Source organism: Pempheris klunzingeri, chromosome 19 (genome assembly GCF_042242105.1).
Source record: "Pempheris klunzingeri isolate RE-2024b chromosome 19, fPemKlu1.hap1, whole genome shotgun sequence".
NCBI classification, from domain to species: Eukaryota; Metazoa; Chordata; class Actinopteri; order Acropomatiformes; family Pempheridae; genus Pempheris; species Pempheris klunzingeri.
The window spans coordinates 5,817,646-5,845,578 of NC_092030.1; the positions used below are offsets into that span (position 1 = coordinate 5,817,646).

The window sequence follows — 27,933 nt, forward strand, 5'->3', positions numbered from 1 at the left end:
TTGTTAGTTTAATGAATACTTATGGGTTTTGGAAGAGATTAAAAAAAACAAAAAGCCTCAGTTTGGGAAAGGAAAAAAAAAAAAACTTTAACAAAAAGGCCAACAACCAGTGTTAAACTTTTCCTATATAAAACAGTTTCAAGTTATAGAAAGATTTATGGATTTTGATTAAAAAGAAACATCTAATCAAAAATGTCAACCTTGCCTAAGAAGTGGCCACGTATTTAACTTTTGCTAGATACTCAATGCTAAGAAGGAAAAAGAGACTTGCAACTTGAGACTTATCTGCTGATTATTTTCTCAACTATAAAATGTCCTATTGAGCTGTAAAACAACAACAACACAGTTTAGGAGGATGGACCGACTCTTTTCAGTCCCAAAACCAAATCTTCACTGGAAATAATGCAAAGCACTTTTGATGCTGCATTTCCACAGAGGTACAAACCAAATGGAGGGGCTCACAGTGGGCAGCAAAAAAGAGCAAAACTCAGAATTGTAGTGCAAAACATTGAAGACGATCTTTATTGTTCACAGTTAAACACAAGCCACTGCTTTAAGAACTTCCTTTTTTGCCATTTTGTCCCAGATTCTCCAGCTCTGGTCAGAGTCCTGGTTTCTTCAGTTTGTGCTGATTGTACCTTCTGTCTTGGTTTGCTGTTTTTACTACGGTTGGCATTTAAAGTGGATTGTTGAACATGCTTTAGATAGCGAGGCAAAAGGAAGTGACAGCAGGAGTTCCCAGTGGACAACAGGATTTACGCAACTTTCACAATCGGAGTTAACTTCTAATACTTAACAGAATCGAGGCAATTCCGTGTTTATCAGACCTGCAGAAGGGAATCTGAATCGACAAGCTGTTTTGGTTTTGTTTCCCATGCTGCACCAGCTGAATGTACATGCAATATGAGAAACAACACTTCTGTTTAGAGAGGTTTGAATTCAGCATGAACACAAATGTTTGCATGGCACTTTAAATGATCGGCTGGTCATCTTGAACAGAAAAAGATGATTTTGATAGCTCGGGATTGTGTCACTTGCCAGGTCTGATTAAAATTTAGGATATGTTCTTGTGAGCACCCATTATGGCTGAATAAATAAAAAGTAAAAAAAAAAAAGTACAACTGAATGTGGAATTCATAAAAATGCATAAAATGTCATCACTTTCTAAATTTCATACACTTTTTTCCTCATTGCATCTTCGCTGAAATACAAGAACCAACATGACTGCATCAAATACACACTCACATTCGCAAACAAAACACATTCTCCTCCTGACTTACTTTGGACAAAACCTCAAAGGAGTTCTGTGTTTTCCAATTCACTCAATCAACAGTAAAGTGACACTCCAAGATTTCCGCACAACAAACCAAACATCTCTACGCACTGATCACTTCCACTCGCTCAACATGCACTCTGATATCAAAAACATATTTCGGTCCACGGTCAACACCAAAGCATACCTAACAGATCGTGACGAATGTAACATTGCCTGCTCTTTTGGTGTTTTTTCATGTCAGACTTGATTTTTTTTTAAAGTGGCATCATTTATATATTAAAGGGTCAGTACGCCCAAATTACAAAGAGACATTTTTCCCACTTAGCTCCAGTGATATCGACTAGAGCAGATGGTTTTATTTTCTCAACTTTTGAGAAATGTCTCTGAGACTCCTGCATCCACAGCCAACACCATAAAGGTGAAAGGAACTGTATTCGTGGTACTCACAGCACAAAACTGCATAAAATGTTTTTCACTGCAATTTGTCTTTCCAGAAACAGGGTCCCCGGTGATCTGGAAAATCCACAGACCTCACTGTGAACTCTTTTCTAAGGGACTGTTTCTTCAGTAGAAAGTACTTCCCATGAAAACTGTTCTCAGAACAGTCTGTGAATCATCCAAAGTAACTGTGACAGCTGGAGGAGTTAGCATTTCTTTTTTAAATGTAATCTTTCAATGCTGTGAGTACCACATACAAAAGACAGATCTCAAAATTTGAAAAATGTAAAAGTAGCTATTCAAGTGGGAAATGTACATTCAGCATATCTTTGAGCATCTTTGCCTCATAACCAAATTCATAAATCTAGCATCTTCACTGGTAACAACAAATTGATTTTGTGTCCGTCACCTTGTCAAAATTCTTCAGGGGAATGAATCAGTATAAAGAAGAAAGAAAAAAAAAAAAAAAGTAGAAAAACACTAGGAGAAATCCTGTTGTCCACTCAGAGGAATGGGACATATAACACTGAATTCCAAAGAGTTGCTGACATGTTACTCTTCTGCTGATTTGTAGCTCTTCTCCATCGTTAAATTTCAGTCTTTCCACGGCTGCCCCGCGTCCCGGCTCAGTTCTGTGTCTCTAACTGTGCTCGTGATGTGTTTCATTATAGTCCATGATCTTTAGCTGCTGCTGCTGCTGCCGGGGGCGTCCTGACCCCACCTGTCCGCGCCCTCCACCTGTCCCCACCACTGCCTTCCTGCGGGGGCTTTCCTGGCTGGAGGCCCGCTGTTTGGGCTCAGAAGGGGGCTCCTTGGTGGGCACAGTGAGAGGAGTGACTGGGGCAGGGGCTGTGGCAGCGAGTGGAGTTGGGATGGGGTATGGTGCATGGGCGACATAACCCGGGCAGGGCGGCTCCACACACAGCTCAGTCTTCAGGCCGTGGGCAAGGCCAGCCAGGCGTGGCGCTTGCTCCTCGTCACACTGGCTCTCGCTCTTGTTGCGGAACAGCTCGCGCGCTCTCATGCCGAGGAAGCTTTTGGCGCTGGGGTAGGAGCCCACGGTGAGCGGCGCATCGGAGGGGAGCGGATTGGCGTGGGGACAGGACAGGGAGGGCTCCACCAGCAGGGGCGGGGCCAGGTCCTGGCTGCCATTGATGGAGTTGGCTGTGGAAGAGTTGTTCGCCTTTGGTTGCCCTGGCGATAAAGTGCTGCCGTTGCCCCGGGGGGAGTCATGTGGTGGTCTACTGTCCGCCTCTTCGTTGGTGACACTCTTACTTGGTCCATCAGGTACACTGGAGGAGACAAAATATTCACATGTAAAGAACACTCTAGAATAACGAGATGTACTGATATCAATGCATTTCCACTAACATTTACATGACTACATGCATTAATTCCATTTATTTAGTTACTGCCAGAACCAAGGTGTCATTTATTAGCAAAACTGGTTCTTATTAGACACCTGAACCTGATGCATGTTGCATTTCTATTATCTTCTTTGTGAGAAACAGAAGATGTTTACAACTCTGAAGTGCACCTCCTTAAAAATATCAGTTCATCTGAATATCAGACATCTGAAGCAGACATCTATTTGCTAATAGCATAGTTTAGCTCCGATTAATATAATAATGTAAAAACAAAAACATAACAAACTAAGATAAGAATATAACTCATAATCTCTACTGGACTCCAAATTGCCTAATTAACCTAGAAGAGCATATGCAAAGATATGTCTGAGGGATAGAAGGATCATTAATGAAATAGAAAATAAGCGAGAATGTGCTTCTGAATCTCTGATCTTTGTTCCTTACTGCACACATTAAGAGTGGATAGTTTTACGTGAAAAGCCTCTCAAAAGTTTTTGGGGAGAATTACTTTCAACTTAGAGACATGCAGTATGAGATGATGACAAGTAGAGATTGGTCACTTTATACTGCTGCAAACCAAAAAGGTTGGAAACTACTGGAAGCAAAAGTAAGTAAATTTGACAATGCAACCATAAAACAGTGGGCGAACTGGACTGAAAAGAGAAAAATAACCGATTAACGTAACATAAGAAATCAGCTACACGGAGACTTGTGCTCTGAGCCTGACCTGGAGTCAGCATGAGTGTGTGAGTCCGTTCTGCCCCCTGGTGGTGACGTGGTGGCGGTGCTGGCAGGAGCCTCCATCTCCACTCTGCTGTAGAGCTGCAGGAGCTCAGTCTGCAGCAGCTGACTGATCCTCCTCTGAGCCTGATACCTGCTGTCCGAGGCCTGCAGCTCCGCCCTGTGAAGAGAGAGGAGGGACAGGACGGGAAAGAGCATGTGAGAGCAGTTAAAAGTAGGGTAAAAGAACACAAAGAGACATGAGATGTGACAGATACAAAAAGAGAAGAAGAGACAAAGAATGATTCACTAATTATAAACATAGGCACACAAACAGGTGAGTGACTTGTACATGCCTCTATTAGTACAAACAAAATGATGTGACGTGATGATCTGCTTGGACAACTGATTAATGTTCTTCTGAGTCACATGCTGTTATAAGTGGCTCTGGAGCTTCTACTCACTTTGCTTGACATTTTACATCCTCGAGGAACTTCTTCTGCTCGACGATGAGGTGTTCCTTCTTGGAGAGGTGCGTCTCCAGCTCGCTGACTCTCTGCTGCGCTGCTTCCAGTTTCTGACCTTGAACCAGCAGGCTCTGCCTCAGCGTCTCCACTTCTTTCCCATAAGACACCTGCAGCATCTGGGCCTCCTGGGTGGTGGGTCGTTGTCCACAGGGACACACGGTGCAGGACGGAACAAGAAATACATGAGTGTGTGAAAAAGACGCAGATGAAGAATTGTGGAGCGTTTCTATAGAAGTTTTCAGTGAGAACGGCTTGTTCGTTTTTCATCACTATTTTTCTATTTACAGTGGAGGCTATTTTTTGCCATCATCCACAGTACTTGTGAATGTAGTTTGACTCAGAGGCTGACAAAAAGAAGTGACGCTAGAAAACTAGAGAATGTTTGACCATTTTGTGACAAAAAAAGGATAGTTGCCAGTTAATTTTCAGAGCTTCTTATCTGTGAGTCACTGTCGGATGCCAAAAGTGAAAAAACACTCAACACTGGATGGTGAGCCAATTTCAACACAATTGAGTTCAATGTCTCTTTTCACAGAGTTTATTTTATGACAGACTTAAATAATGAATTAAACTTGTGTGAAATAATTCCAATAAATTTAAAACATCTTCTGTCTACACTGAAGTCTTTCCTCACACTTTGGATAACTATGGCCACGACGTAGAGATAGATGATGTTACAGCGAAACTAAAAATGCTTCAGTCGGACAGTTTGACTGGACGCCCAACAAACCCAATTAGTGTCCCTTTTTTCACCTCAGTACGTCGTCTCTGCGGTTCTCTGCATCTGTCTCACTCTCACGCGCACGCATACACACACACACACACACACACGCACGCACGCACACACACTTATAATACCTTTGTATTATCGGTGCCTGTGTGGTGTAACTCCTGCATGGACAGCTTATGTGCCTCCCCGAGGAGCAGCAGCTGCTTGTTCAGGAAGCTCATCTGCTGCTGGGTGCTCTCACTGTTGCTCAGCTGAAGGACAAACAAGGCAAACAATGACGATGGAGGGCAAAACAGCAATTACGCTACAAATCAAACCTGTCCGCACATATCTACATCAACAAGACGCATGACAGAGATTGCCATTAATGATCTCGCTGAATGCATCCAAGATTTTACAAGCTGCAGCAAATGGGCCATGCAAATATTTCAGTATAGACAGCATACCCTATGAGGAGCTACTACAAATGCTACTTTATGACAAAGTTCACGTAATGGCCAACTTGAAAGAGAAATGTTACGCTTCATAGCCAGTCTATGAAAATTATCTTAACAAATCAATCCCAGCCCTCACATCCCACGATATTAAGGCATTCAGTCTGAATATGACAGAAATAAGGATCTTCAATCAACTGTGTGGATGCAGTCTGATTTGAAATGCCTGTTTCCTGAATCAACGGCTTCTCGTTGGTCAGGATTTCTGTTCAGTCTGGGTCATACGAGGGAAACAGACCTCAGACAAACCCCAGGAGGCAGAAAAACACCCAGACCCCCCGTGTCGCTGACCCAAAAATAGAGAGCGAGAGACAGCATCTCCACGGCAACCGATCCCTGGGACAGTCTGCAGTCTACCGAGACATGACAGGAAGAGGACGGGGGCATGCGCTGTTCTAGCTCCCCAAGTTTGGCCCGACAGTCTGCCAGCCGGCTCACTGTCCTGCCCAGTTCCTCCATTTAGAAAATCAGGAGTTAAAATTTTGTGTGAGCCTGGATTTCTCATCCAGTGTAAACGACCAAACAATCTTGCTGATTTAACATAAAGCAGTTAGTCCTTAGTAGCAAAATGCTGTGTGAATACTTCCCATATGGGTTTGTTAGCAGAAACATGTTCATCTTATCTGGAACTGAACACCTGCCCAGACATGAAAGATAAACATGTAGAAGACTTTAATCCTTCTTCTTGGCAGGACTTTAAAAAGTAATATCAGCTGCAGGTTTGACTGATTGCTGTTACTGTCCAGGGCAGAAGCACCAATTAAATTCAGTTAAGAGGCATTATGTGCCTTTAATGATGTTTCAGTAACTTATTTGACCTGATTTAGTTTTATGAATACATATCAGAAGAAATATAAATCATGTAGTAGTGTGGCCATACACAATCAAAATACAAGTCAAAATGAGCACTATAATATACACACCTGAGAGAAGCAGACTTCACTACAAAATGGACTCAAACTCACTTAATTGTAAGTTTGGTTTGCCACAGACATGAGAAGCTGAACTTCATTAACTAAATTCTAACTAAATTCAGTTACTGGGAGCGGATAATATCGGGTCTATGCTAAAACATTAACCTTCTGAACAGCAACAGCTTCTGCTGAGACATGCACACTGTAATCTCTCAGAAAATGTAGATTGATACATCTATTACAGTCTTACAAAGCTGCCTAGGTGTCTGTCATTGTATTAATAATTGAATGAATTCATTAGAAACACAATGAGCACCATAGTCAGAGAGATACACATGTGTAGAAGAGCAGTGTAATAATACATTCTCAGAGCAATATATCCTATGAAACAAGAAATATATATCTTAATGAACAAACAAAAACACATTTGTCTATAAAAGTCCCCCCCCACAGTTCAGCACCAAAGAGATAATTATGAGAGCAGCATTTTCTCCCTGCATTTTCATTTATAAATATTAATATGTGAGCAAATTGAAGTTAAACAAATCCAGCAGAACAGGAAGCGTAATTCTCTAATAAATGATGAGATTAATGCTTGAACAGACAGGAAGCCCTTGCAGCTCTTCCAGTGCACTTTTATTTCCTGTATTTAAATTTGGACATCTTATCATTGCACTGTAATTGCACTATAACTGTATTTTATACTATAACTGTTCTATTTGCTTTTTGTTATGTTATTATTGTAATGCATTTCACGGCCTCGTGTTAAGCACTGTTTTTGAAAGGTGCGACACCCATCACCTTAACAGAAAGGTGAAGCCAGCAATGTTAGATGTTCCATGTCTGAAAGGATCTTAATTATATTCCATCACCAAACTGAAACTAACAAAAATGACTTGTTAAATCAAAGCGTGTTTCAGGTATTTCCCAGTTACCTTGATAGTCATCTGGTTGAGGAGGTGACCAGTGTGGCAGACTTTGTTGTTGGCCCTCTGAAGCTCCGCCTCCAGTTCATCCATCCTCTTCTGACACTCCTGCAGCTTGCTCTGGAGACACGGATTTGTACTGCATCATTATCATTGCACTGTTATTCGAATTGTATTGAAATTGTTTGTGTGTTTGTTCTTGTATTTGCTACACTGTATGGACCAGAACAGGTTTCTAACTAACAACGTGGGGACACTTCTGACTGTTTTAAGGTTAAAACTTTAGGTTTAGGGTAAGAGGCTGGGGTTAATAATGTCAATAAGGGTCTTCATAAGTATACTAGAAAATATGTGTGTGTACCTGGAGCTCCTGGTTCTTGGTGTAGTAGTCGTCTCGTCCCTGCTGCAGCTGTCTGATCTGACTGTGCAGCCGGGTCACCACCGTCTCCCGGTCATCCCACAGCTGCCTGTACCGCTGCTGCTCCACCTGCAGACTCTCCCTCAGAGACAAGATGTCCACACTCTGCAGGTTCAGCTGGTCCTTCTGCACAGACACACACAGATGCACAAGTTCAGTACTAAATGTACAGTTGGCTTTTCTAAACAGTAGTTTGTGCCATTTTTCTTTCTCTTTCTTTCAGTTCAGCTGCTCTTTTAGTGAGGACTGGGATGGACATTTTCCTCCACAAAACTGAGTCACTGTGCAGCATTTTCAAAAGATTTGCAGAAAATGAATTATTCTTCTGCATGAATGTGTCAGTGTTCCACATCTTTGTTTACATTTCATCCCAGGGGACAAAATAGCCTTTGCTTCTTTGTACCCCTTTCTTGTTTAAAAGGAATCTGTCTAGGTTACTCACAGCTGCAAACAAAACAACTTCAGACAGATTTTGCTGTTATGTATTGCAGATGATACTCGACTGATTTGACAGCTGGACGTATGAAACGCAACAAATGCCTCTGTGGATAATCTCAGAAGAGTTAAGATGTGTGTTTCTCCTCTCATTATATTCAAAATGCAAACACGGCCCACTGTCAGTAAACAAATCTCTAGCACTTACAAACGGCTTGAACAGGGCTAATCTGTGATAATAAGCACACGCAAACTCGCCATAGCGTTGTTCTGCTCCTCCAGTGCAGTGGCGTTGATGATGCGTCGGAGGAGACGTCGGTTGCGGACGGCGTGCTGCTCCCTCTTGTAGCGCTCGTACAGCAGCTGGTTGTGCAGCAGGAGCAGCTGGCTGCGCAGCGTGTGAAGCTCGTCCAGGGGAGCCGAGCCTGGGGAGGCCACGAAAATAATAATGTAATTAACACGGTCACGCACCTGACACACGTACACTACAAGAAATGAGCTTAATTATTATGTAAGTGTGGAACGCCAAAATAAGCACAGGTAACGTAATGACAAAAAAAATGACTGATACATGTTCAAGACATTTTCTTTCAGGTAATGACAGTAGGTCACTAAACGTTTTCATCAATGCACTTTTGGGCACATTCAAACTTTTCAGAAATGTAATACTCCAGTGAGGGTTTTGCACAAAAAGTCTTAGTGATGAGTAACGCCAAAAAACTCAGAGTTAGAACCTCAACCTACTTTGTTGTTACTAACCGAAATGTGGCTATAGCACCAAGAAAATAGTCAAGTACCAAAAGTTGGTAAGTAGCATCTGGGTAGATTCATAAGCAGCAACTCTGCTCAGCTGCTATTTACCCAGTTAACTGCATGATGAAGATATTCTAAATGTGAAAAATGTAGTCTTCCATGCCAAGAACATAATGCTGGACACAGAGCGTCACTTGTTCACTTGTACGAAGGGGGAGAAAGAACATTTAGAGAAAAATTCTCTTGAGAATTTGACCCAAGACCTTGAGAGTCCTCCGGTGAGTTCGCGTCAGTCAGCCACAAGCACTGAGTGGAGTTCTGTTTTAGATGCGCATGAAAATTACCGGACTCCTATCAGTCAACCAGGGGAGATGATTAAATTCCAGAGGTGTAATTACAAGTTGGCAGAGATCAGGTTCTGCATGACTGTGGGAACTTGTGTTTGTGATAAAACTCTGTCGAACAAATTCCAGTCCAGCTGGGCAACATTTAACGTGCTGTTCATGTCTCAGAGCTCATGACGAATCACTAGTCATGCCTAAATAATGCTCCATCTGTGGCCTTTATAGTAGCTTCTTTTATCAGTGTACGACAGTGCTGTGGGAGTGTTTTACCTCCAAAGTGCGTCCAGTCAGCTGACTTACTTGGCAAAGGCAATCTGTAAAGGAGAGAATGAAAAAGCACTTAATGAGAGTGATCACTCTGGGAAGTTTGTCTCTTTAAGCTGCTCTTAAGTAATGATATGAAGATCATTTCCATCCATACAAGTGTTTTGGAAATGCGACAGTTTCTGGTATTGAAAATGGGAAAAACAGAATTCATTATTTTGTGTCTGCTGTATCTGACACCAGGTTTTCCCTTATTACCACAACTACTGCTGCAGAGACAGCACAGACTGAACTAGGCTACACTGGGAGACGCAGCTTGGGTAGAAGATGTGGAAAGCACAGGTTAACACAAATGGTGCTATGGTGACACGGTCCCAATGTGTTACAATATCATGTCTGTATAGTAAATATAAAGATACTTGTACACAGCCCGCAGACTGTAAGCTTAAATAAGTATAAAGCCTAAACAGGGAACAGCAAGCCCAGCTCTGCCCACAAGTAACAAAATCTACTTACCACCTCTAAAGCTCACTAATGAACAGATTATATCTTGTTTGTTTAATCCGTGCAAAACTCAAAGCGTGAAAATGTTGGGTTGTGATTTTAAGGAGTGTTACATGCTTCAACTATTTCATGTCCAGGAGCAGCAACGGCCTGAATAAAATACAAATAAAACCTAAAAATAAATTCAAAGGGATGAAAACAAGTAAAGCTTTACTATATTTACTTTGGTGGATCTTATAGTGTTTCAGAAGAAATAATGCTGTTATGGTCAAATTAATATTGTCCTCATCATAATAAATTATTTGTTTTAGCCATACATATTTTATTCCCCTCAGCCGGCCATGTTTTGATCTGATGAAGACAGTAAAATATAGAGGTGATGAGCAACTGAAACGAGCGAAGCCATATTGTTGTGTGCCCGGCGCTGACTTTGCTGACACCATCTCTGCTGTTGTACTATTGACTCACTGTGCGTGTGTGTGGAAAAAGAAAGGGGGTGGCGGATTCTGAACAATGTGATACTTGTTCTCAACTGGGTGTTTCCTTTCGGCTGCAGTAATAGACTGGAAACAACCCAGGCAGGCTTTACACAGTGAGCAGCACATCAAAACACACTCCTGAGTTTCCTCAGTGTGATCAACACGAGTTTCATACTGACAAAACACAAAGAGCTAGAAAGCACTCTACAGCTGCACAACCCTCTACATGTTGAAATTTGTTAAAAGAAAATGTTTAGAGATTGTTCGTCTACAGGCCCTCCAAAAGTATGACAGCAAGGTCAAGTTCTTTATTTTTGCTATATGCTGAAGACATTTGGATTTGAGCTCAAAAGATGAATATGAAACAAGAGATAAGTCAGTGTTTACTCCCTGGCACTTTTATGAACATGTTTTACAATCTTATACCTTTATTTCAGCCACCTCCAGAACAAAAACAGTGCAAAGTAAAGCAAATTAAACTAAATAATATCTAATATTTAGTTGCATGTATTTTGCATGCAATAACTGCCTGTGAGCCTGCACCAAACTTTTGGTTTGTTCATTTGAGAGGCTTTTACTGCAACTTATTTCAGGTGCTGTTTTCTTGGGGGGTAGCTTCTCCCTTCAGTCTCCTCTTCAGCAAGTGAAATGCATCTTCAATGATAGGATGCAAGTCAGGAGACTGACTTGTCCAGTCTAAAACCTTCCACTTTTCTCCCCTTATGGTTCTGCTAGGTTAAGGGCTTAACTATAAGTTTGGATTCATTTCTTTATCGCATGCAGGAAAATGTTTTAGTAGACTTCTCAATTCATTCTGCTGCTGCCATCATGACTTACATCATTGATAAAAATGAGTGAGCCAGTTGCAGAAGCAGCTATGCAAGCCCAAGCCATGACATTACCTCCACCGTGCTTCATGGATGAGCTAGTGTGCTTTGGATCATGTGCAGATCCTTCTCCACACTTGGGCCTTACCATCACTTTGATACAGGCTTATCTTGGTCTCATCTGTCCATAAAACTTTGCTCCATAACTTTTCTTGCTCATCTCTGTACTTCTTTGCAAATTCTGATCCGGCCTGCCGATTCTCACTGCTGATGACAAGTTTGCATCTTGTGGTGTAGCCTCTGTAATTCTGCTCTTAAAGTCTTCTGCAAACGATAGACTGAGATTCTTTCACCCCTGCCTCCTGGAGGTCTTTGGTGATGCCTTATGACACTCTTATGATCGTCCAATCATCAACTGCTGTTGTTGTTTTCTTTGGCCAACCTGTCCAATGTCTGTTGCTTAGTACAACAGTCATTACTTTCTTTTTCAAATTCTTATATTTGCTAGTCTCAGCTTCCAAATTGCTAGCTTTTCTCACATAGACAGTTCTCTGGTATTCATGTTGGTTTATTCTCTTTGACTACAAAACCCAAGGCTGAAACCAAGGTTTCGCAGCTTTTCTATATGTCTGAGCACCGGAGCAACAGGAAGCACCTGTCACATGTTCAGGGAACATGTTCAGTCACATGTTTCTGTACTTTTCCCCAAATAAAAATGGGGGAGGCTGAAACAAAGGTGCTTTGTGTTATATAATATATGTTATAAAACATATATTAATGTAAATGCCAGGAAAGAAAAGCAGACATTCTGGTCTTGTTTCATATTCATCTTTGGATCTCAAGTCCAAATGTGTAAAAGTAAAAATATTTTTTTAAAAACTTGCTGTTCCTGCACTTTAGAGGGTACTGTATATCTGCCTTAAAACAACACGTAAAATAATTTTATGAGCACACCAAATACTACATACTTGTGTATATGTATGTGATCTGATATGGATTGGGTGAATTTTGTTGAAAGAGGGCTGAAAAGGATTAAAAGTCAAATTGGTGGAAACTTGCATGACAGTAATCCCTTACAATTAGAATTAAAATAATAATAATTAAACCTTGAGTAAAGGTCCCTTACCTCTTGAGCACTTTATCATGGGCGTCGCTCCCCTGCTGAACAAGGCGATCCAGCACCTCCAGTGGTGAAGCAGACACTACGCCTTCCTCTTCCCCGTCCTCCAAACCTTCCTCCCACTGCGACAGCCTCTCCATCGCCGCCTTGTGCACCGCCTCCGACGTCTTCTGGCCCACAAAGAGCGAGGCCGCCCTGGGCAGAGCCAGGTCGAAAAAGGACTCATAGGGCACCGGGGCTGGAGTCTTGTTGCACGGGCTTGGGGAGAACATTCCGAACTTGCCCACCTCGTCGTCCGGGGCAGAGGGGCTCCGGTGCAGGGGGTGATCAATGGGGGTGAAACCTGACTGGAAGGACCAGGATTGCTCAAGGCCGAGGGCTGAACTCCTGCTGTCTCCTCCTACTCCTCCTCCTCCTTTTTCACTCCCAACACCACTGGTGCTCGCAGTGTTCTCTGCTTTGTCAGGCGTGGATACGACATGGTGGGTGTCCCGGACGGGGCCCCCGGGCTGGGTGTTGGAGAGGGTCTTGTCTTGTGCCTGGCAGCCAGTCAGAGTCTCAGTGGTGTGATAGAAAAGGGAATCGAAGCCCCTCAGGCTTGACAGCTCCTGCTTATCCTCAGTGATCTTCAGCAGCTCCTCTGTGATGGCAGCTGCAGCAGAAACAACATATGGAGGATTGTAGTGGAGTTAAACCTGCATGTATGTTCTGAATGTCAATTTCTGTGCTTTAACATTTCTGCAGTTAGCAAATGCCAAGTGCCTGCTTTCCCTCAAAGAAAAACTGAGGTTGTGAAGCGTTTGTTTTTTTCTCCAAAGGGAATGGAAATGTTTAAGTCTAAGCAGCTAGCTTTAGCAGCAGAGCTTGTGCCATTTGGCAGGTGCTTTTATCCAAAAGTGGTTCAAAGTATTGTAGGTGCATTTATTTTTAGTACAAGTGGCTCGAGTGGGATTTAAACCAATAACGGCAGATCTAGCTGAACGCACAGGGATACAAACAGGAATGCATATGCATCCTCGATATTTAGTCAAAGTCCATGGGCTCAGGCACATTTAGCTCAACAGGAATATTAATTCACACATTTAAAGATCCAATTAGAAACTTTTTACTCCTGCCAGAACTAAATACTGTACTGACCGAGTCTGCGATGATACATGAAGCATTTTGATACGTTGTTAGTCACAAGAAAGTTCATGGTTTTCATATAACTAGGCTATTTTATTGCCCTTATTGCCTTTTATTTATTTATTTTTTTATTTGATTTGTTAGGCACTCATTGCAGACAGCAATAAAAGAATTTCATTGTGCATGGAAACATGTTTCCCTAATGTACATATGACAATAAATACTTTGAATCTTGAATCTATTCTGGCTGTTCTGATGTGACCTGTGTTTCCCCTGCTCAGTCACACACCGACTGGATCTTGTTCTGTGATCTACACCAAATCGATACTCACCCTCTTCCCTCTCTTTCTCTGTTCTCAGCTGAAGCTCCAGCTCCTGATTCTTGATGAAGACCGACAACTCTGTCAAAGTCATAGAGACGTTCTCGGCAGCTCCTGCATCTGATGAGGAAATGTGTGTATGTGGGTATGATGCCAGAAAAATAATATAAACAACAAAACTGCAAATACACCTCAGACATGGTAGTTTTTGGGCAAGACTGTTAGAAACACCTGAGTGGATCAAAGAAGCTCTGTCAGCCCCTGTGGTACATCATCACATCATGGGATGAAAATGTGTTTTTTAAGGCAGACAGAGCTGAGCTGTGGAGTGCAGTAAAGACTACATTAAGTACTGCTCTTTTAAATCACAGCTGTAAGTTAATGGGTAGCTCATCCTGCTGCTACCAGTGTTTGCGTTCTCTCTGGATTGAAGATTAGCTGCAGTTTTCCCACTTCAGATCTCATCCAAAATTAAGGACATTTACTTTGAAATTAATCATGAGAAATCACAGTGGTGAGGCTCATCATGACAAACCTCTGTTTGGGGCTACTTCGGCACACTTCTCTCCATCTTTCACTGGCTCCTGTCTCACCAGTGCAGGCTTACCGCTCTCTCCTTGTCGGCGATCCTGAAAAGTCACACTGTTAATAGTCTTATATTATGATTTAATTTAAACATATCAGTGGATTGCTCCGTCTCTGAGAACATGTGCACCTTCTCCAGGCTGTAATGTGGGATTAAGACTTAAAGTCTTATTCTTTTGAATGCGAGTGAGTCACTGTTTCTTATTAAAATCGATACAACTCAAGTCCATAATGATTTTTACAATTCATATACCAGAATAAAGAACATTTATGAGACAAAAAGCCAAACCGATCTTCCTCCCGCTGAGAAGTAGTAATATGGCTAAAATGACTTCACCTCTTCTCTCCTGTTACGGCATATGAGGACAATTAAGCTATCATGAAATTCAGAAAAACACAGCTGTGGATGAATAATCAATACAATACACCCACTGACCTTTTGCAATTCAGTCATGCTGAAAAAATAACAGGAAAGGTCTGCGATGTCTTTTAATGAAAGTATGAATGAAATCTACAGTTGGTCAGCTGCTCATCATAAACCCACTGACAGGAAAATCTGTAAATGAGCATACCTTTCTCGGTGGACTGGACTGGACTGTGTTGGCTGGTAAGGAGATTATGGGGAAGTCATCTGATAGGGTGGGAGGTGGGGAAGAGGTGGCTGGAGTGCTGGAGGCAGGTGTTCCTTTCCCTCCTGCTCGAGTCAAAATAATCAGCAGTCAGCAGAAAAGAAGATTCCAGAGCGTCACTCAATTAAAAAGTACAAAGCAACAGTACAGATAGACCAGTTGCAATCTTGTGTAATCATGCAAGTGGTGACCTGATGTGCAGTGGAAGCGGCTGGGAAGGTGTGAGGCACTGTGGGAGAGCTCCAAGTTGGGCGACATGCCCCTGGAGGAGGGGGGCGTGGCCATGCCACACAACGAAGTGGGGCTCCACAGAGGGTCCTTCCCCCCACAGGAAGAGTTGAGTTCACAGGTGGAGTTCTGGAAAGAAATAGAGACCAAGAAGCAGAATTATTACAGATCTGACAGAGAAAACACACATTTCCACAATATCTAATGGCAAAATTCAACATTTTTGGAAAAGAGACAGTTAAATGATGTCTGTATGCAATATGAAATTACAGCCTTATTATTAGTTCTGAGGTAACTGCCCCTGAAACCTTCACCTCTACACAGTGGAGCTAAGCAGAATTGTGTTGGTGCTGCCCAAAACAACTACTGCCTCTACTATGTCTACAACAACAGATGAATTTGGGTGAACTGACCATATCAGAAAGGGTGTGCTCAAGCAATGTGGCCTGAACACATTGTGGATGAAAGATCCAGATTTGAATCTCTTTGTCAGACCATCCACTTTGACCCTGACCTGACATGACTTCACAAACAATTTAAGTCTGGAGTGTCAGAGTGAAGAATTTGTTTGTGAACGGCTTTTCAATATCAATTTACTGAGTAGTGACAGTGGAGCAGATTATTATTATTGTTACACAATCTCAAGAAAATTTTAAATTCTGTTTTTGCTAAAATGGCAGGTCTGTGTCTCGGTCAGAAGTGTAACGCAGAGACAAATCCTCAGACGGACCCCGGGAGGCAGAAAAACAACAAGACCCCTCCCTCCTGTTTCTGGCCCAATAATAGAAGGGAAAAGACAGCTTCTCCATGGCAACCAGCCTTAGGGAGTGTCTACGAAGAGGACGAGGACGGGGGGCAAGAGTTGTAATTCCTGAATCTTGACCCGAATGTCTGCCAGCCTGCTAACTTTGATGACTCAAAAACCACTTGCTTTCTCTCTGTGCCTTTAAAAACATGGAGAGTAGCTGCTGTTCTGGCTGAGGGCGTTGTTTGGAAGGTTTGGAGGAAAGCAATGATCTCATTGAATTTGACACCTGATATAACAAGTGTAAAGATGGGCGTGTGCACAGCAGCTAGCAGCGCCTGTGATTAGATACAGACCAATCTTGTGAATCCAAACCAAACCTCTGACAGCTTTTGACCCTATTATGGATGATCTTACCTGCCGTCTGGAGGTCTGTGGGCTGCGGTAGGAGGACTGTGTCCCTGAGAAGGGGGGCAAGGACAGGGGTGGGGGTAGCGGCTGCCGTGGAGTCGAGAACGGGGTCGAAGAAGAGCTTCCTGTTGTCAAGAAGACAAACAATATGATCAATCTTCAAATGGATGCACCCAACAACCTGCAGCCTTTTTCTACTCTTTAGGACACCACTGTTTGGTGTTTGTCCTTTAAACCAGTTAGAAAACACAATGTTTGATATCAAAAACACAAGGGTTCACTGAAAAAAGGGTACAGTTGTCTGGCTCCATGTGACAATTATTTTCTACGGATTAATTTATAGATTTATTTCTTTTGCTAATTGATTAATAGTTCAATATTCAAAAAGATCAGTAAATGATGACAAATGCCCATCACAAATTTTTACAGCAAAAAATTCAGTGAAATCAAAGCAGCAGAAAAAACAAACTAAAAAGAGCAATCAGATGTAAATTAAAATAAAAATGATGTACAGAGTGATAGCTACTATACGCTCACAGACACGAGCTGTTTGTGCTAAAAATGCACATGTAGCATGTGAATGTGGCTCTGAAAAGATGTCAGAAACTGATTCACTAGCTGTCGAAGTTCCAGCAGAATAGATCAAAGCCTGCATGCTAATAACTTTATCAAAAACTTCAGGTTTAGATGGAATTATGGTTTTATGATTAGTGATGTTGGATTTTATTTATGTCATAGTGAACATGATATATTTAATGATTGTAACTATTTACGTATGATCATTTACTTATTAATAACCATCATAATTCATCTTGGACTTGCTGCACTGAGTGTGAATTTTACTGCACGACTGATGCACGAGCGTGTGCAATATTATCAGCCACTTTTGGCTTACGACAGATATGTATCATTTCTGTGCATTTATTGGCTGATGACTAACAAGAAACTACACAACTGAGATGCCAAAGATACGTCTCAGGAAGTTTAGAAACAGTTTCACCAGTGTAGTTTTTCCACCAGAGAAAAATGTCAACTTAATTTCTCCAACACAAATAAAATGCATCTTTGATGTTATACATTTGTGTGTTTAAAAAAAAAAAAAAAAAGATCCATCCAAAGATCCATAATCAGATTGATTTCTCTCAGTGTTTTTCTGACCGTAGCTGCTGTGGAGGTCTGTGTAGGGGCTGGAAGTGCAGTCTTGTGGTCGCAGGTGGATTTGGGGGTAAAAGTTCTCAGGCATGGTGGCGTAGCCCTCCTCACAGGAGGCCTCCTTGGGGTCTAGGGACACTTTGGCACATTCGATGACGATATCATGGATTTCATACTTTTTCCACCTAAAGCAAAGCACAGCACCAAAGGGATGCATTAGACTTGGGGAAGAGGAATAAACAGTAAATTGTTCATTTGTTGGGCAGAACAGTACCTGGTGGGGTCAAGCTCATGGTCCTTGGTTCCTGTTACCAGTTCTGGGTGAATACGAACATGTTCAAGCATCGGCTGAATGGAAGATTGAACACAAAATATTTGTGTTATTAATCATTTGAGCACAAATACTATAATAAAGAGCAACAAAGCACAGCAGCAGGGGTGATATCCTCACCTTCACTACTTCCTCAAAAGTTTCCATGTTTTCCTTCATGCTGTAATGGGAGCGCAGGTAGGACACAAAGTTGCACGGGTACATGCCGTAGAGACGGTGGAAGAGTGAGTACACGCTGGCGTGCAGGTGGATTAGATAAACCTCTGAAACATGCCCTACGTGTGCAGAAAGAAAGATAAGGGAAAAAAGCCCAAACTTGAATTTCAGAGTAACAAATTCTACCTAAATTGCAAAACCAACCTCTAATTTGTTTGTTGCTTGTTTTGACCTATTGTCCAACCAGATTTCCTCCCCTTTGTACAAATCTGGATTTTCGTGCCCCAATTAACTGCCTACACGGCTGTCTGTGAAAACCTCCTTTCAGAAGCCTATGAGTGGTTGGCTCTTGAATAGATGAGATCTAAATAATACAGTAAATACTATGTTTAAGTTACCAAAAGTTGGGATATTTTGTGATATCAACATATTGTATAACACTATCCGATAAATGAAAAGTATTCCTTTGTTTTTGAAGTTCATATGGGGGCTGTTACCAGACCAGGGGCTAGCTCAAAATTATTTAAAGCAAATGTTTTATTCTGCACTTTTACGTGTACATATAAGTTCATCTTGCACAGACATGTTTTGTGAGACACATCACAGGAAGTTCCTACCGGGATTTTTAAGGTTCCAAGACGCCAGGCGGCCAAAGATGTCAAAATACTCCCACAGGTGTTGTTTCCCAGCTTGAGGGATCATGGGTAACAGTGTGATCAGCACCAGCACTCCAGTTATCAGGACCACTACATCCGTATCCGTCTGCCAGGAGACAAAAGTTTTCAAGTTTATGATCAAAGTGAAGTCAGGAGATTAAAAGGTTGAAATTAACAGCCCTTTTCTGACATCAAAAATTTGCCTCAAGGGGCTTTACAATCTGTAGCATACAACACCGTCAGCTCAGACAAGGAGAGAGACTAAGATGGCTGTAGACTGTGAGGCTTAAGGCACAGCAGTGCTTTGAGCTAAATGCTGTCAGAATGCTAAAATGCTGATTTAGTGGGAGAAATGTATAGCATATTCACCAGCTCCGTGTAGTGCGTTACCATTCTAATGTTTGCTGATTAGAGCAAAGGCACAACCGAGGCTGACGGGAATGTTTTTCAGAATATTTTTTTAGTTATAAACTGACCTGATGATGGCGTTAGAGGAAAGGTCAGAGGATCACCAAAGCTTTTACAAGTCATCCAAAGTGGGACACAAATGTGTGACATTTTAGTCTTGGACCAAAGCAGTCAGACAGACAGACTGCCATGGCCCCGGCACTCACGTGGCTAAAAACTTAATCTGATCGAGACTTTAATCAACAAATGTCTGAGCAGCAACACAGAAACCCTCCTCTCTGGGAGTTCAGTTTGAGTAGACAAACATGCAGTGTTTCTCTAAGGAGCACTAACTGACAAAGCTAATCAATAACACACTGTTTAAAATCTGTAAGGAAATGGTTGTTTCAGTGCAACAACTCACTTTCAGTGTTCAGTGTTGTTGCACTAGATTTCTAAGTTTTGTACAGTGGAATACTGGTTCACATAAAGAAATGCTCTGGTAAAGCATTTCTCATCACCCATCTATCCATTGTCTACACCGCTTATTCTTAAGGGTCATTGGGGGGAGGCAACCAAACTGCAACACAAAATAAAAGAAAACTGAAAGATATAATTTAAAGGTCCCATATCATGCAAAATGCACTTTTTAATGTCTTTTCAACATAAATGTCAAATGTCTCTCCCTGGTATGTCTAGAGACCCTCTGTGAGAGAAGACCGTCCTCCATCTTTCAGTAAACGTGTGTGAAAACACGCCGTTTCTATTTGGCTCCCATTGACCATGTGACCTCATCCAGCCCTTCAGCAGCCCAACTGTCCCCACCCCATGAAAACCTCTTGAATCCACCTCGCTTTCGGCCATTGGTTTTTCCTCCTTGACACCAGGTCCTGGTAACACGAAGATGTCAAACGCGAGAGCAAAGCAGCAGATTGTTTCCTTTCCTCTAAAACAAAGCATTCAGACAGAGGCTGAAAACAGCCACGTCTGCCATGAGGAAAGAAAATGTGTTTTTTGAACATTAAACCATGTAAACCTGTTCTGGTAGGACTTCCAAGTACCTGGTATGGGACCTTTAACTGCTGTCCTCATGTGGGTCTTTCTGCCACCGAAGCCACATAGAGCACACAAAATTGCCGTTTTTTTGGGTGTACGTAGCTGAATAGCAGTCATTTGGCTATTAGCACCTGCGTGCAAATAAACACTCCGAGGATATTACCACTTTACAGCCCAACAGAGTATCACATATTCTATGGGATTTCAAAAGTAAAAGCAGCTGGGTGAGAAGTCTCTAATCCATATCCATCCACACACCTCTCAGAACCATGACAAGCAGATTTCTTTGTTCACTGAGTCATAACTTGGTTTTTACCTTTAGGCATTTGAGCAGCGAGAGCAGCAGAGGGTATCGAGCGATCTTGTGGATCCAGGACGGCTGTTTGCGGATTACATGGCCGAGCAGGGTGAGGGTGGGCAGCCGGCAGGCCTGTTTGGTCATACACTCGTTCATCTTATCCAGAAGGTGCTGTGCAGGGAGGGAGGGAGAGGGCATGGAGGGGTTAGCTCTGTATTTAACACAATCAGGTAGCTGGAGATTTTCTTCTTATTAATTAAGGAGGTAAATGAAACTTTTTTTAGTCTATATTTGACTAAAAAGTCTCGCAATACAAATGCCTTTATTTACTATGTGGTGGTGGCTCATAGTAAATTAGCTGGTTTTAAATACTGTAAAGGCCAGGACACACAAGGGTTCAAAATGGCAAAAGTTGAATTTAATTGAAAGTTGACATGCAAAATGATGCGGCTCTCCAATGTGCAGCCAGTTTGAGAGAGGGGGAGAGACAGAAGATTGGCTCATTGTCAAGGAAATGGTTTATATTCTTGTTTTATATCTGAAAACAATACAAGTCGCAAAGAACAGTGGGTGTTGTAGTGAGAGTAAGGACAGTGACAGAGGTTAATGACAGTAAAATACTGTATAACCTACAACAAATGTTGTTGGCCTGCAGGTTATGTTCACAACCCTACCCACACTGTGTCCAGTCGCCTCCTGCTTGGGACCACATGACAGATGTAAACTTTGCCAGGCAGATTCCAGTCTGACTGCTCCTGAAAGCTGCTGTCAGCACTCACTTAACAAACGTGGTAGCTTAGCTCAGTCACTAATAGAGACGCTACATCTGTAGAAACATTTTAAGTGCCAATGAAAACATGTGTTTCAGTTAGATTTAAAGAAGTTTTATTGTTTTGTTTTTCTTAAGCACTGTAATAATTGTATTTTTGCTTCATACATTTTAGAATTATCATTTAGATTTATCATTCTATCATTTGTTTATTGATCCCTACTTGGGCTGCAAATTATTGTGTGAAGATGCTTTATAAATAAAGTCATTATTGTTAATCAGTCAGTATATTCACACAGTTCACTGAAAATATGTATCTTTACTAAAGGATATCCGATCAGCCAACCACAGATCATTATCAGCCAATATTCGTCTGTCTCAATAAAGGCTGATCAAAGAGCCAATCAGAGGATGCAAAACAGCAAAACAGGTTTGATTGACATGCGTGCTGATTAATTTTTGCCTCCTCGTGCAGATCTGCTGATTGCAGCATTTCAATTAGGATAAAATATTTTCACTATGAAATTTTGCCGTTTTAAATCCTGGTGTCACCATTCTTTAAAGATCACATAGAGCGGTGTCTCACCTTATCATGTGGTTCTCTGACTGAGGAGAGGATATGCATGGCCTGGGCAGAGTTTGTTTCCAAAAAGTAGTCCACCAGCCCGTTCAGCAGCATGGACCCTCGCTCTGCAAGGAAAACCAGGAGGATCATTTGAATTTGTTTTTGACAGAGTAGTAGGCAATTCAGCCAAGCTATGTTAACAGAAGAAAGTTTTTATGAGACCATTCAAACAGATGGTAAAAAGGACATCAATAGCGCAATCTGGTGTGATGTTGACACACTGGCAAAACTTATCAGTTACGTCACAATATCTCAAAGCTTCAGACACTTTAACACAGATAAAACATGACGACGTTATACAAGCTGAGTGGCCCTACCAGTGCTGAGCTGCTCGTTGATGAGGCCTCTGATCTCTTCTAGCTGGTGGAGGTCGGAGGTCTCCAGGAGTGGGAGGAGATCCCCCACGTTGGGCTGCTCCCTGGCCATGGTGGCGGCAGTGCTGGAGGTGGAGGCAGCGTCTCTTTCACGGTGTCCGTCCCTGCTTGCCTGGAGGACTCCTGGGGCCACCCACCAATACAGTCTCCAGGCACCTCTACATCACACCAACACCAATTCACAAACATTTTCCAGAATTAGTTAGAGCTGCGATGTAGGATTAGCTGTCACGTGACAGTACCAACTACAGTACCAACTCAGTACTGGGAAGCTGTGTTTGTGCTAAAGGGATTTCTTCAAAATGGAAAAAATGGAAAGGCTTCCTTTAATGAGGTAACTGGTCCTTATCAAATGAATTCAAACAATAACGGCTTTAAATAATAAAGTGGACTATGTTTGCTATGAAGACTCGCAAATTTCAGTGTTACTGAATTCTACGTAACAATCCCATACAGGCTTCAGTCTTAACCTAATTTAATCGGAAAATCGTTGATGAGTTCCTTTATATTTGTACTGAAATTTCATCTATGCTTTGTCTCACTTATGGTGGAGTGATGGAACCGTAGTCACCAACAGGCCCACGACTGTTTTCATGAATTTACAACATTATAGCTTTGGGATGTGACACTTCTCTCAAATGAGAGAAGCTCTTGCCTCTTCCTCATTATTAAGCTTGAGCAAAGCCCTTAAACCCCTGCGGCTCCAGTGGTTAACAGATGAGGATGTGGATGTGAATGTGTGTAACTGTGTGAGTGCTCACAGGTTGTTACTGAAAAAAGAGCTCTGCTCTGAAACTATTGGTGCAAGCGGCAAAGATCACTAGCAAGCATGTATGCTGTCATCACTAGCCTGCTAGTTGAAATGACATGCCTAAATGATTAATCGTTCAAGGTAAGCTGAGCATTAAACAGCAGACAGTTAGCGACTAGCTGGTGATCACAGTGGAGCGTTTGGCTGCTAAAGAAACTGACATTTCCGTCAGGTAATAGTGGACAGCAAAACTCGAAAAGGACAGTTAATGTTGGACTTACATACACCAGATGGACAGAAACAGGACTCCAAATGAATGCTAATGGTTCTCTGTGTCTGCTGGATGAGTAGATCATAACCTCTATTAGCACTATGGAGATGTCCCCGTGGTTTTACATTATTTCACTGATCTACAGGTGGCGCTAACGTGCCAAGATATGCAGCAATGTGCCACGAAAGCCACCGAAGCTTACATGTAAACAATACCTAAAAGAAAATGGCTGACGGTGATGCATTCAAAACTTTTGTTGCATTTTGTTGAATCCACATTGTGTGTATCCTTAGGATGTGTTCTGGTGAGTTAAACTGAATGTAAACATAACTTTTGTTTATACCATGGTCTGGGTGAATATGTGATTCTGATTGGCTGCCGGGTGTCCGTTAAGTAAGGGATGTTGCCCGACGACGTCTCAGTGCTCTCAGTCTCTTTATGCATCCATGGTTTCTCCTCAAAAATTCTGCACCCACTCAGCGTTCCCACTCGTTCGCGAAGATTCACACCCCTAATGCACAATACCAGGACCCAGCTGATTATACATTTAGCTAAATATAATTCAAAATCATCATTTATTTTATTATTTACAGTGGTGCTTATCCTACTGAGACATGTCCAGACATGTAAGGTAAAGATGGTTTACATCTTTTGTGGCTGTAATGAGAAAATAAATGATTTAGGAAAGTATAAACACAGCAGGTGCTGATACTTACTTACTAACTTCCCACTCAATTCACAACAGATGATAAGTCTACTTACACACTAAGAACATATCGAGCTATGATGTTTAACGTCACCACATAATAGAAGAGTCACACGAGACTTACCTAGCTGAAATATAACTGTTATATCTAACCAACAGCATGGGACACATTTCACCACTGATCCAAAGGCTCCAAAAAGAAGTCAGATTGTATGGAAGTCTATGAGAAAACGAGTCTACTTCTCATTTGATTTATTACATCAGTAAACACTTTCCTAATGAGTTTGTGGCCACAGTCTCTAGTTTCAAGTCTTTTTCAATACAGCATGATGTTCAATTAGTAAATTAAAGTCCCATTTACAGTAAAATAGACCATAAAGCAGGGTATGCTTTAGGGTGGGACTACCTTGTGACAAACCAACCAGAGGCAGTCTGGGAAATGAACTAAATTCTTGCTCCAAAACGGTCAGAATATATATAAACAACTACACAACTACAGCTATACACAGTCTCACAAACAAAAATGGATGCTATCTACCACACCTATTAAGAAAAATTAAAGATTTAGAAAGCATTAAGCAAACAAATATGGCGGCATAATCTAATTAAGACGGAGTGATAGATCCAAATATATGACCTGCACCGTGTCTGACCCAGCCAATGATAGCTTAATTTACAAGCTATATCTAACATTTATTCTAACCCAGCAGACTTCTGCTTTCAAAAACACAGCCTGACCTAATGTGTTTACCATTTCGGGTTATTCGGCTATTTATGTAGTCTATGATACATTTAGGCAAAGTGCTGAGTCAGTCATTCAAAGTAATGGAGGCCAGGGGAGCCTTGCAAATCTCCATCTGAAAAACAAGTATAAATAATCCTGATAGGCAGGTCATTATCGTCGGGGTGTCTGCACCCAGCAGCTTATTCCCTAACAGGAGTAATGAATCAGCACTGGAGATCTCATCAGCTCTTAAGATCTCCTTTCAGCGCTTAGGCCACCACACTCAACGTGTTAGAAAATGATTAGAATCTTAATGTGGCCAAATTTTGTTCTTTTTTGTACCTTTGCAAATTATTCTCTTCAAGTAGAATACTGAACCTTTAAACACAGTCACATGCTACCGAAACCAAGACAACGGGACTTAATTTGGAGAGCGAGACAAGAAAAAATTAATCTGTAACCAGCGCATTGAATCCTACTTCCACTGAAGTCATATGTCGCAGAAAAACCCTTCCCTCCGGGCAGAAACGTACAAGTGTTAATCTCCTCAAGCCTCTCTCGTTCATAACATATCAAAACAAGATAATAAATGCTCAAATATGCTCCTGTGTGTTAATTCACGGAAGACATTACAGCAAAACTGTCCCCCTGTTTTCAATTAACTGCTCAGTCATGGGTTAGACAGTTGGGGTGTGGAGAGTGGATTCAAAAGTGGCTGTTTTTCACTCTCCAAGCGAGCGTCTTGCAAGGACAGGTCAGTGGCACCAACACGAACCAGCGTCAGTGTGATCTCGGCCAGCTTGGGAACGCTCAGGAGGACACAAAGAACCTTTATGCAGCCCGAATACTTCCATGTACACACTGGAAATTACATTTGGGTGTGTGCATGCCGTTACCAACAGCCTCCTTTTCTCCTGAGAGAATATTTTAGAGAGGTTTCATAAAAGAGACAAACAGTCTGCTCAGCCTATTTAAGGGACTGATTTTCATCAACTCAACTGCCCTGTTTAGTTTGCAGAGAGAGGCTTGTTGCACGGCATATAGGGGAATGGGGATATTTAAGTGGTTTTGACAATAACTGTATAGTCAATGAAATGTCAGAAAATAGGGCAAAATGCCCATCACAAGTTACCAGAGTCGGGTGCAACATCTTCACGTGTCTTGTTTAGTCCAAATGCAAAAGATATTCACACTACAATGCAGAGAGAAGCAGTGAATCCTCACGTGAGACGCTGGAGCCAGAGAGTCTACATGATGTCATTTGTGGGATTGTATATACATTTATTTTGTTGGGACATTAGTTAAAAGCTATTCATATTTGTATGAGGTTAACATATTGTGCTGTTAATTGTTGGTGTGTTTATTTACTGGAAAGTTTGGTTGCTCATTAATGTGACGGATCAATGCAATGAGGGATTGGTCATGTAAATAGCCAGACACGAAAATAAAACACTGCATTCATTCATTCATTCATTCATATCTTATAGAAGACAGCGTACGTAAGTACACTGCAGTACACAGATGATCAATGTGCATCACAGTATCCACAATATAAAATCAGTAGATATTTATCTTATTCCACTGATATGACGATGAGCGATGAGGCCGATATCAGCTTATATTAGACTTAACATGCTGCTGCACTGAGACATTTCCCATATTTTGTGGTGCTACTCTGGCATGTGTATTACTGTGGTCGTAGGTACTATGAGGACCTTGAAGACAGTGAGGTAATGTGCCTGGTATTTTTTCTGGGGATATGGGGGTTTAAGACAACCTGGGAGAGGTTTACTTCTAAATCTAACAATAACAAAACCTTGTGGGTAGCTTTAGAGTTATTCCACTTTATTTTGTACTGTGTATAGTTCAATTAAACTACATTCAGGTCAACAAAACATGCTCGAACAAAGCTTCCTGTATCTGAATCATGCCAGTGAGAAGCACGCTTTTTGGACATTTCAGTGACCTCATCTTGTGGTTTCCGGTCAGCGAGACAGTGCATCCTGGGGAATTGAACTCATAACCTTAGTATTTCTGAAATTCTGGCAGCAGACCTGCTACTTGGATTATTAGTGTTCGCATACGTTAGATGAAGCTGAGACAGTGAGTCCAGCTCTATGTGACAAGGGGGGGGGGGTCAGGCAGATCATACCATCATGACCTATTTTGCCTCTAAGGTGGCAGCAGAGCCTGAGAGAAGACAGGCAAATGGCCTGATGCTCACAACAGGACATTAATGATTGTTTTAGTAACAGGAGAAAACTGCTGAATGTTGTAGTAGTGGATTGATGACATGAAAGCAAGGGACCACGGTGCAGACAGCTGCAAGAGATTTTTCACTGAGATGCAAAATGAGGCATCAAACAATGAGAAAATAAAAGCAATAAAAGTGACAGTGATGATGTGATGTAAAGAGGGGTTTGATGAGAGCAGTGCAGAGGCCGGACAGGCTGCTGTGTGAGGACTGACCACTGGCTGCTGCCTGTCGTAAACAACTCGCAGAGAACAATGGGCAGGGTTGGCTTTACTTTATCCGATTACAAAAATATGCAGACGTCTTTTCTCTGGCAAACCGAGCACCTCTTCAGAACCCGCGGGGGAAACGCAGATAAAACCCACGATGAAATGTTTGAAGCATCAACGTCTCCTAAAGCCATCACCGGGTCTCTCCAAAAACAAGTCGGTCCTGCCGCTGAGAGCTAACGTTAGCTGGGAGCAGCGACTCACAGTCGGTCGGGGATTCATCTTTCCTGTCAGCCGCGCTAAGTCGGCAGGGAAACAACCCCAACAGCTCGGGTTCAGTAACACAAATCATGTGCGCTGATATTCGCTGTAAGAAAGACACATAAGATATAAATAATCGGAGCTGTTTACCTGTTAGAGTAGCTCCACTCCACAGGGCGCCGCCATCTTGAACACCTCACAGCCCATCCCACTGCCGTCAGCCTCCGCTGTCGGGCTGCATGCAAACTAATCCCACAAGTTAGCGCCCCGCAAGTCGCAACCGCAACTTTGACGACTCATTCACCAACACAACGTCTAAAATAAGTTTGTTGGATTACAGCTAATAACTCAGCAGTAGTGTTTTCATCTGTAAC

General features: G+C 42.0%; 1 protein-coding gene across 1 annotated transcript; it reads right to left on the bottom strand.

Annotated features, from left to right (window-relative positions):
- Positions 1 to 493: 493 nt before the first annotated feature.
- On the bottom strand, positions 494 to 27,920 carry tsc1b (TSC complex subunit 1b). Its single transcript, XM_070850366.1, has 22 exons — positions 27,710 to 27,920; positions 22,327 to 22,541; positions 21,971 to 22,074; positions 20,634 to 20,786; positions 18,836 to 18,980; positions 18,183 to 18,337; positions 18,006 to 18,079; positions 17,738 to 17,916; positions 16,586 to 16,704; positions 15,387 to 15,552; positions 15,139 to 15,260; positions 14,517 to 14,610; positions 13,994 to 14,101; positions 12,543 to 13,188; positions 9,613 to 9,656; positions 8,504 to 8,670; positions 7,754 to 7,936; positions 7,402 to 7,512; positions 5,187 to 5,309; positions 4,266 to 4,453; positions 3,809 to 3,982; positions 494 to 3,006 (listed from the first exon to the last, which is right to left on the bottom strand). Exons 2-22 carry the CDS (start codon positions 22,433 to 22,435, stop codon positions 2,355 to 2,357), a joined length of 3,816 nt encoding a protein of 1,271 aa, XP_070706467.1. The 5' UTR covers positions 22,436 to 22,541; positions 27,710 to 27,920; the 3' UTR covers positions 494 to 2,354.
- Positions 27,921 to 27,933: the final 13 nt, after the last annotated feature.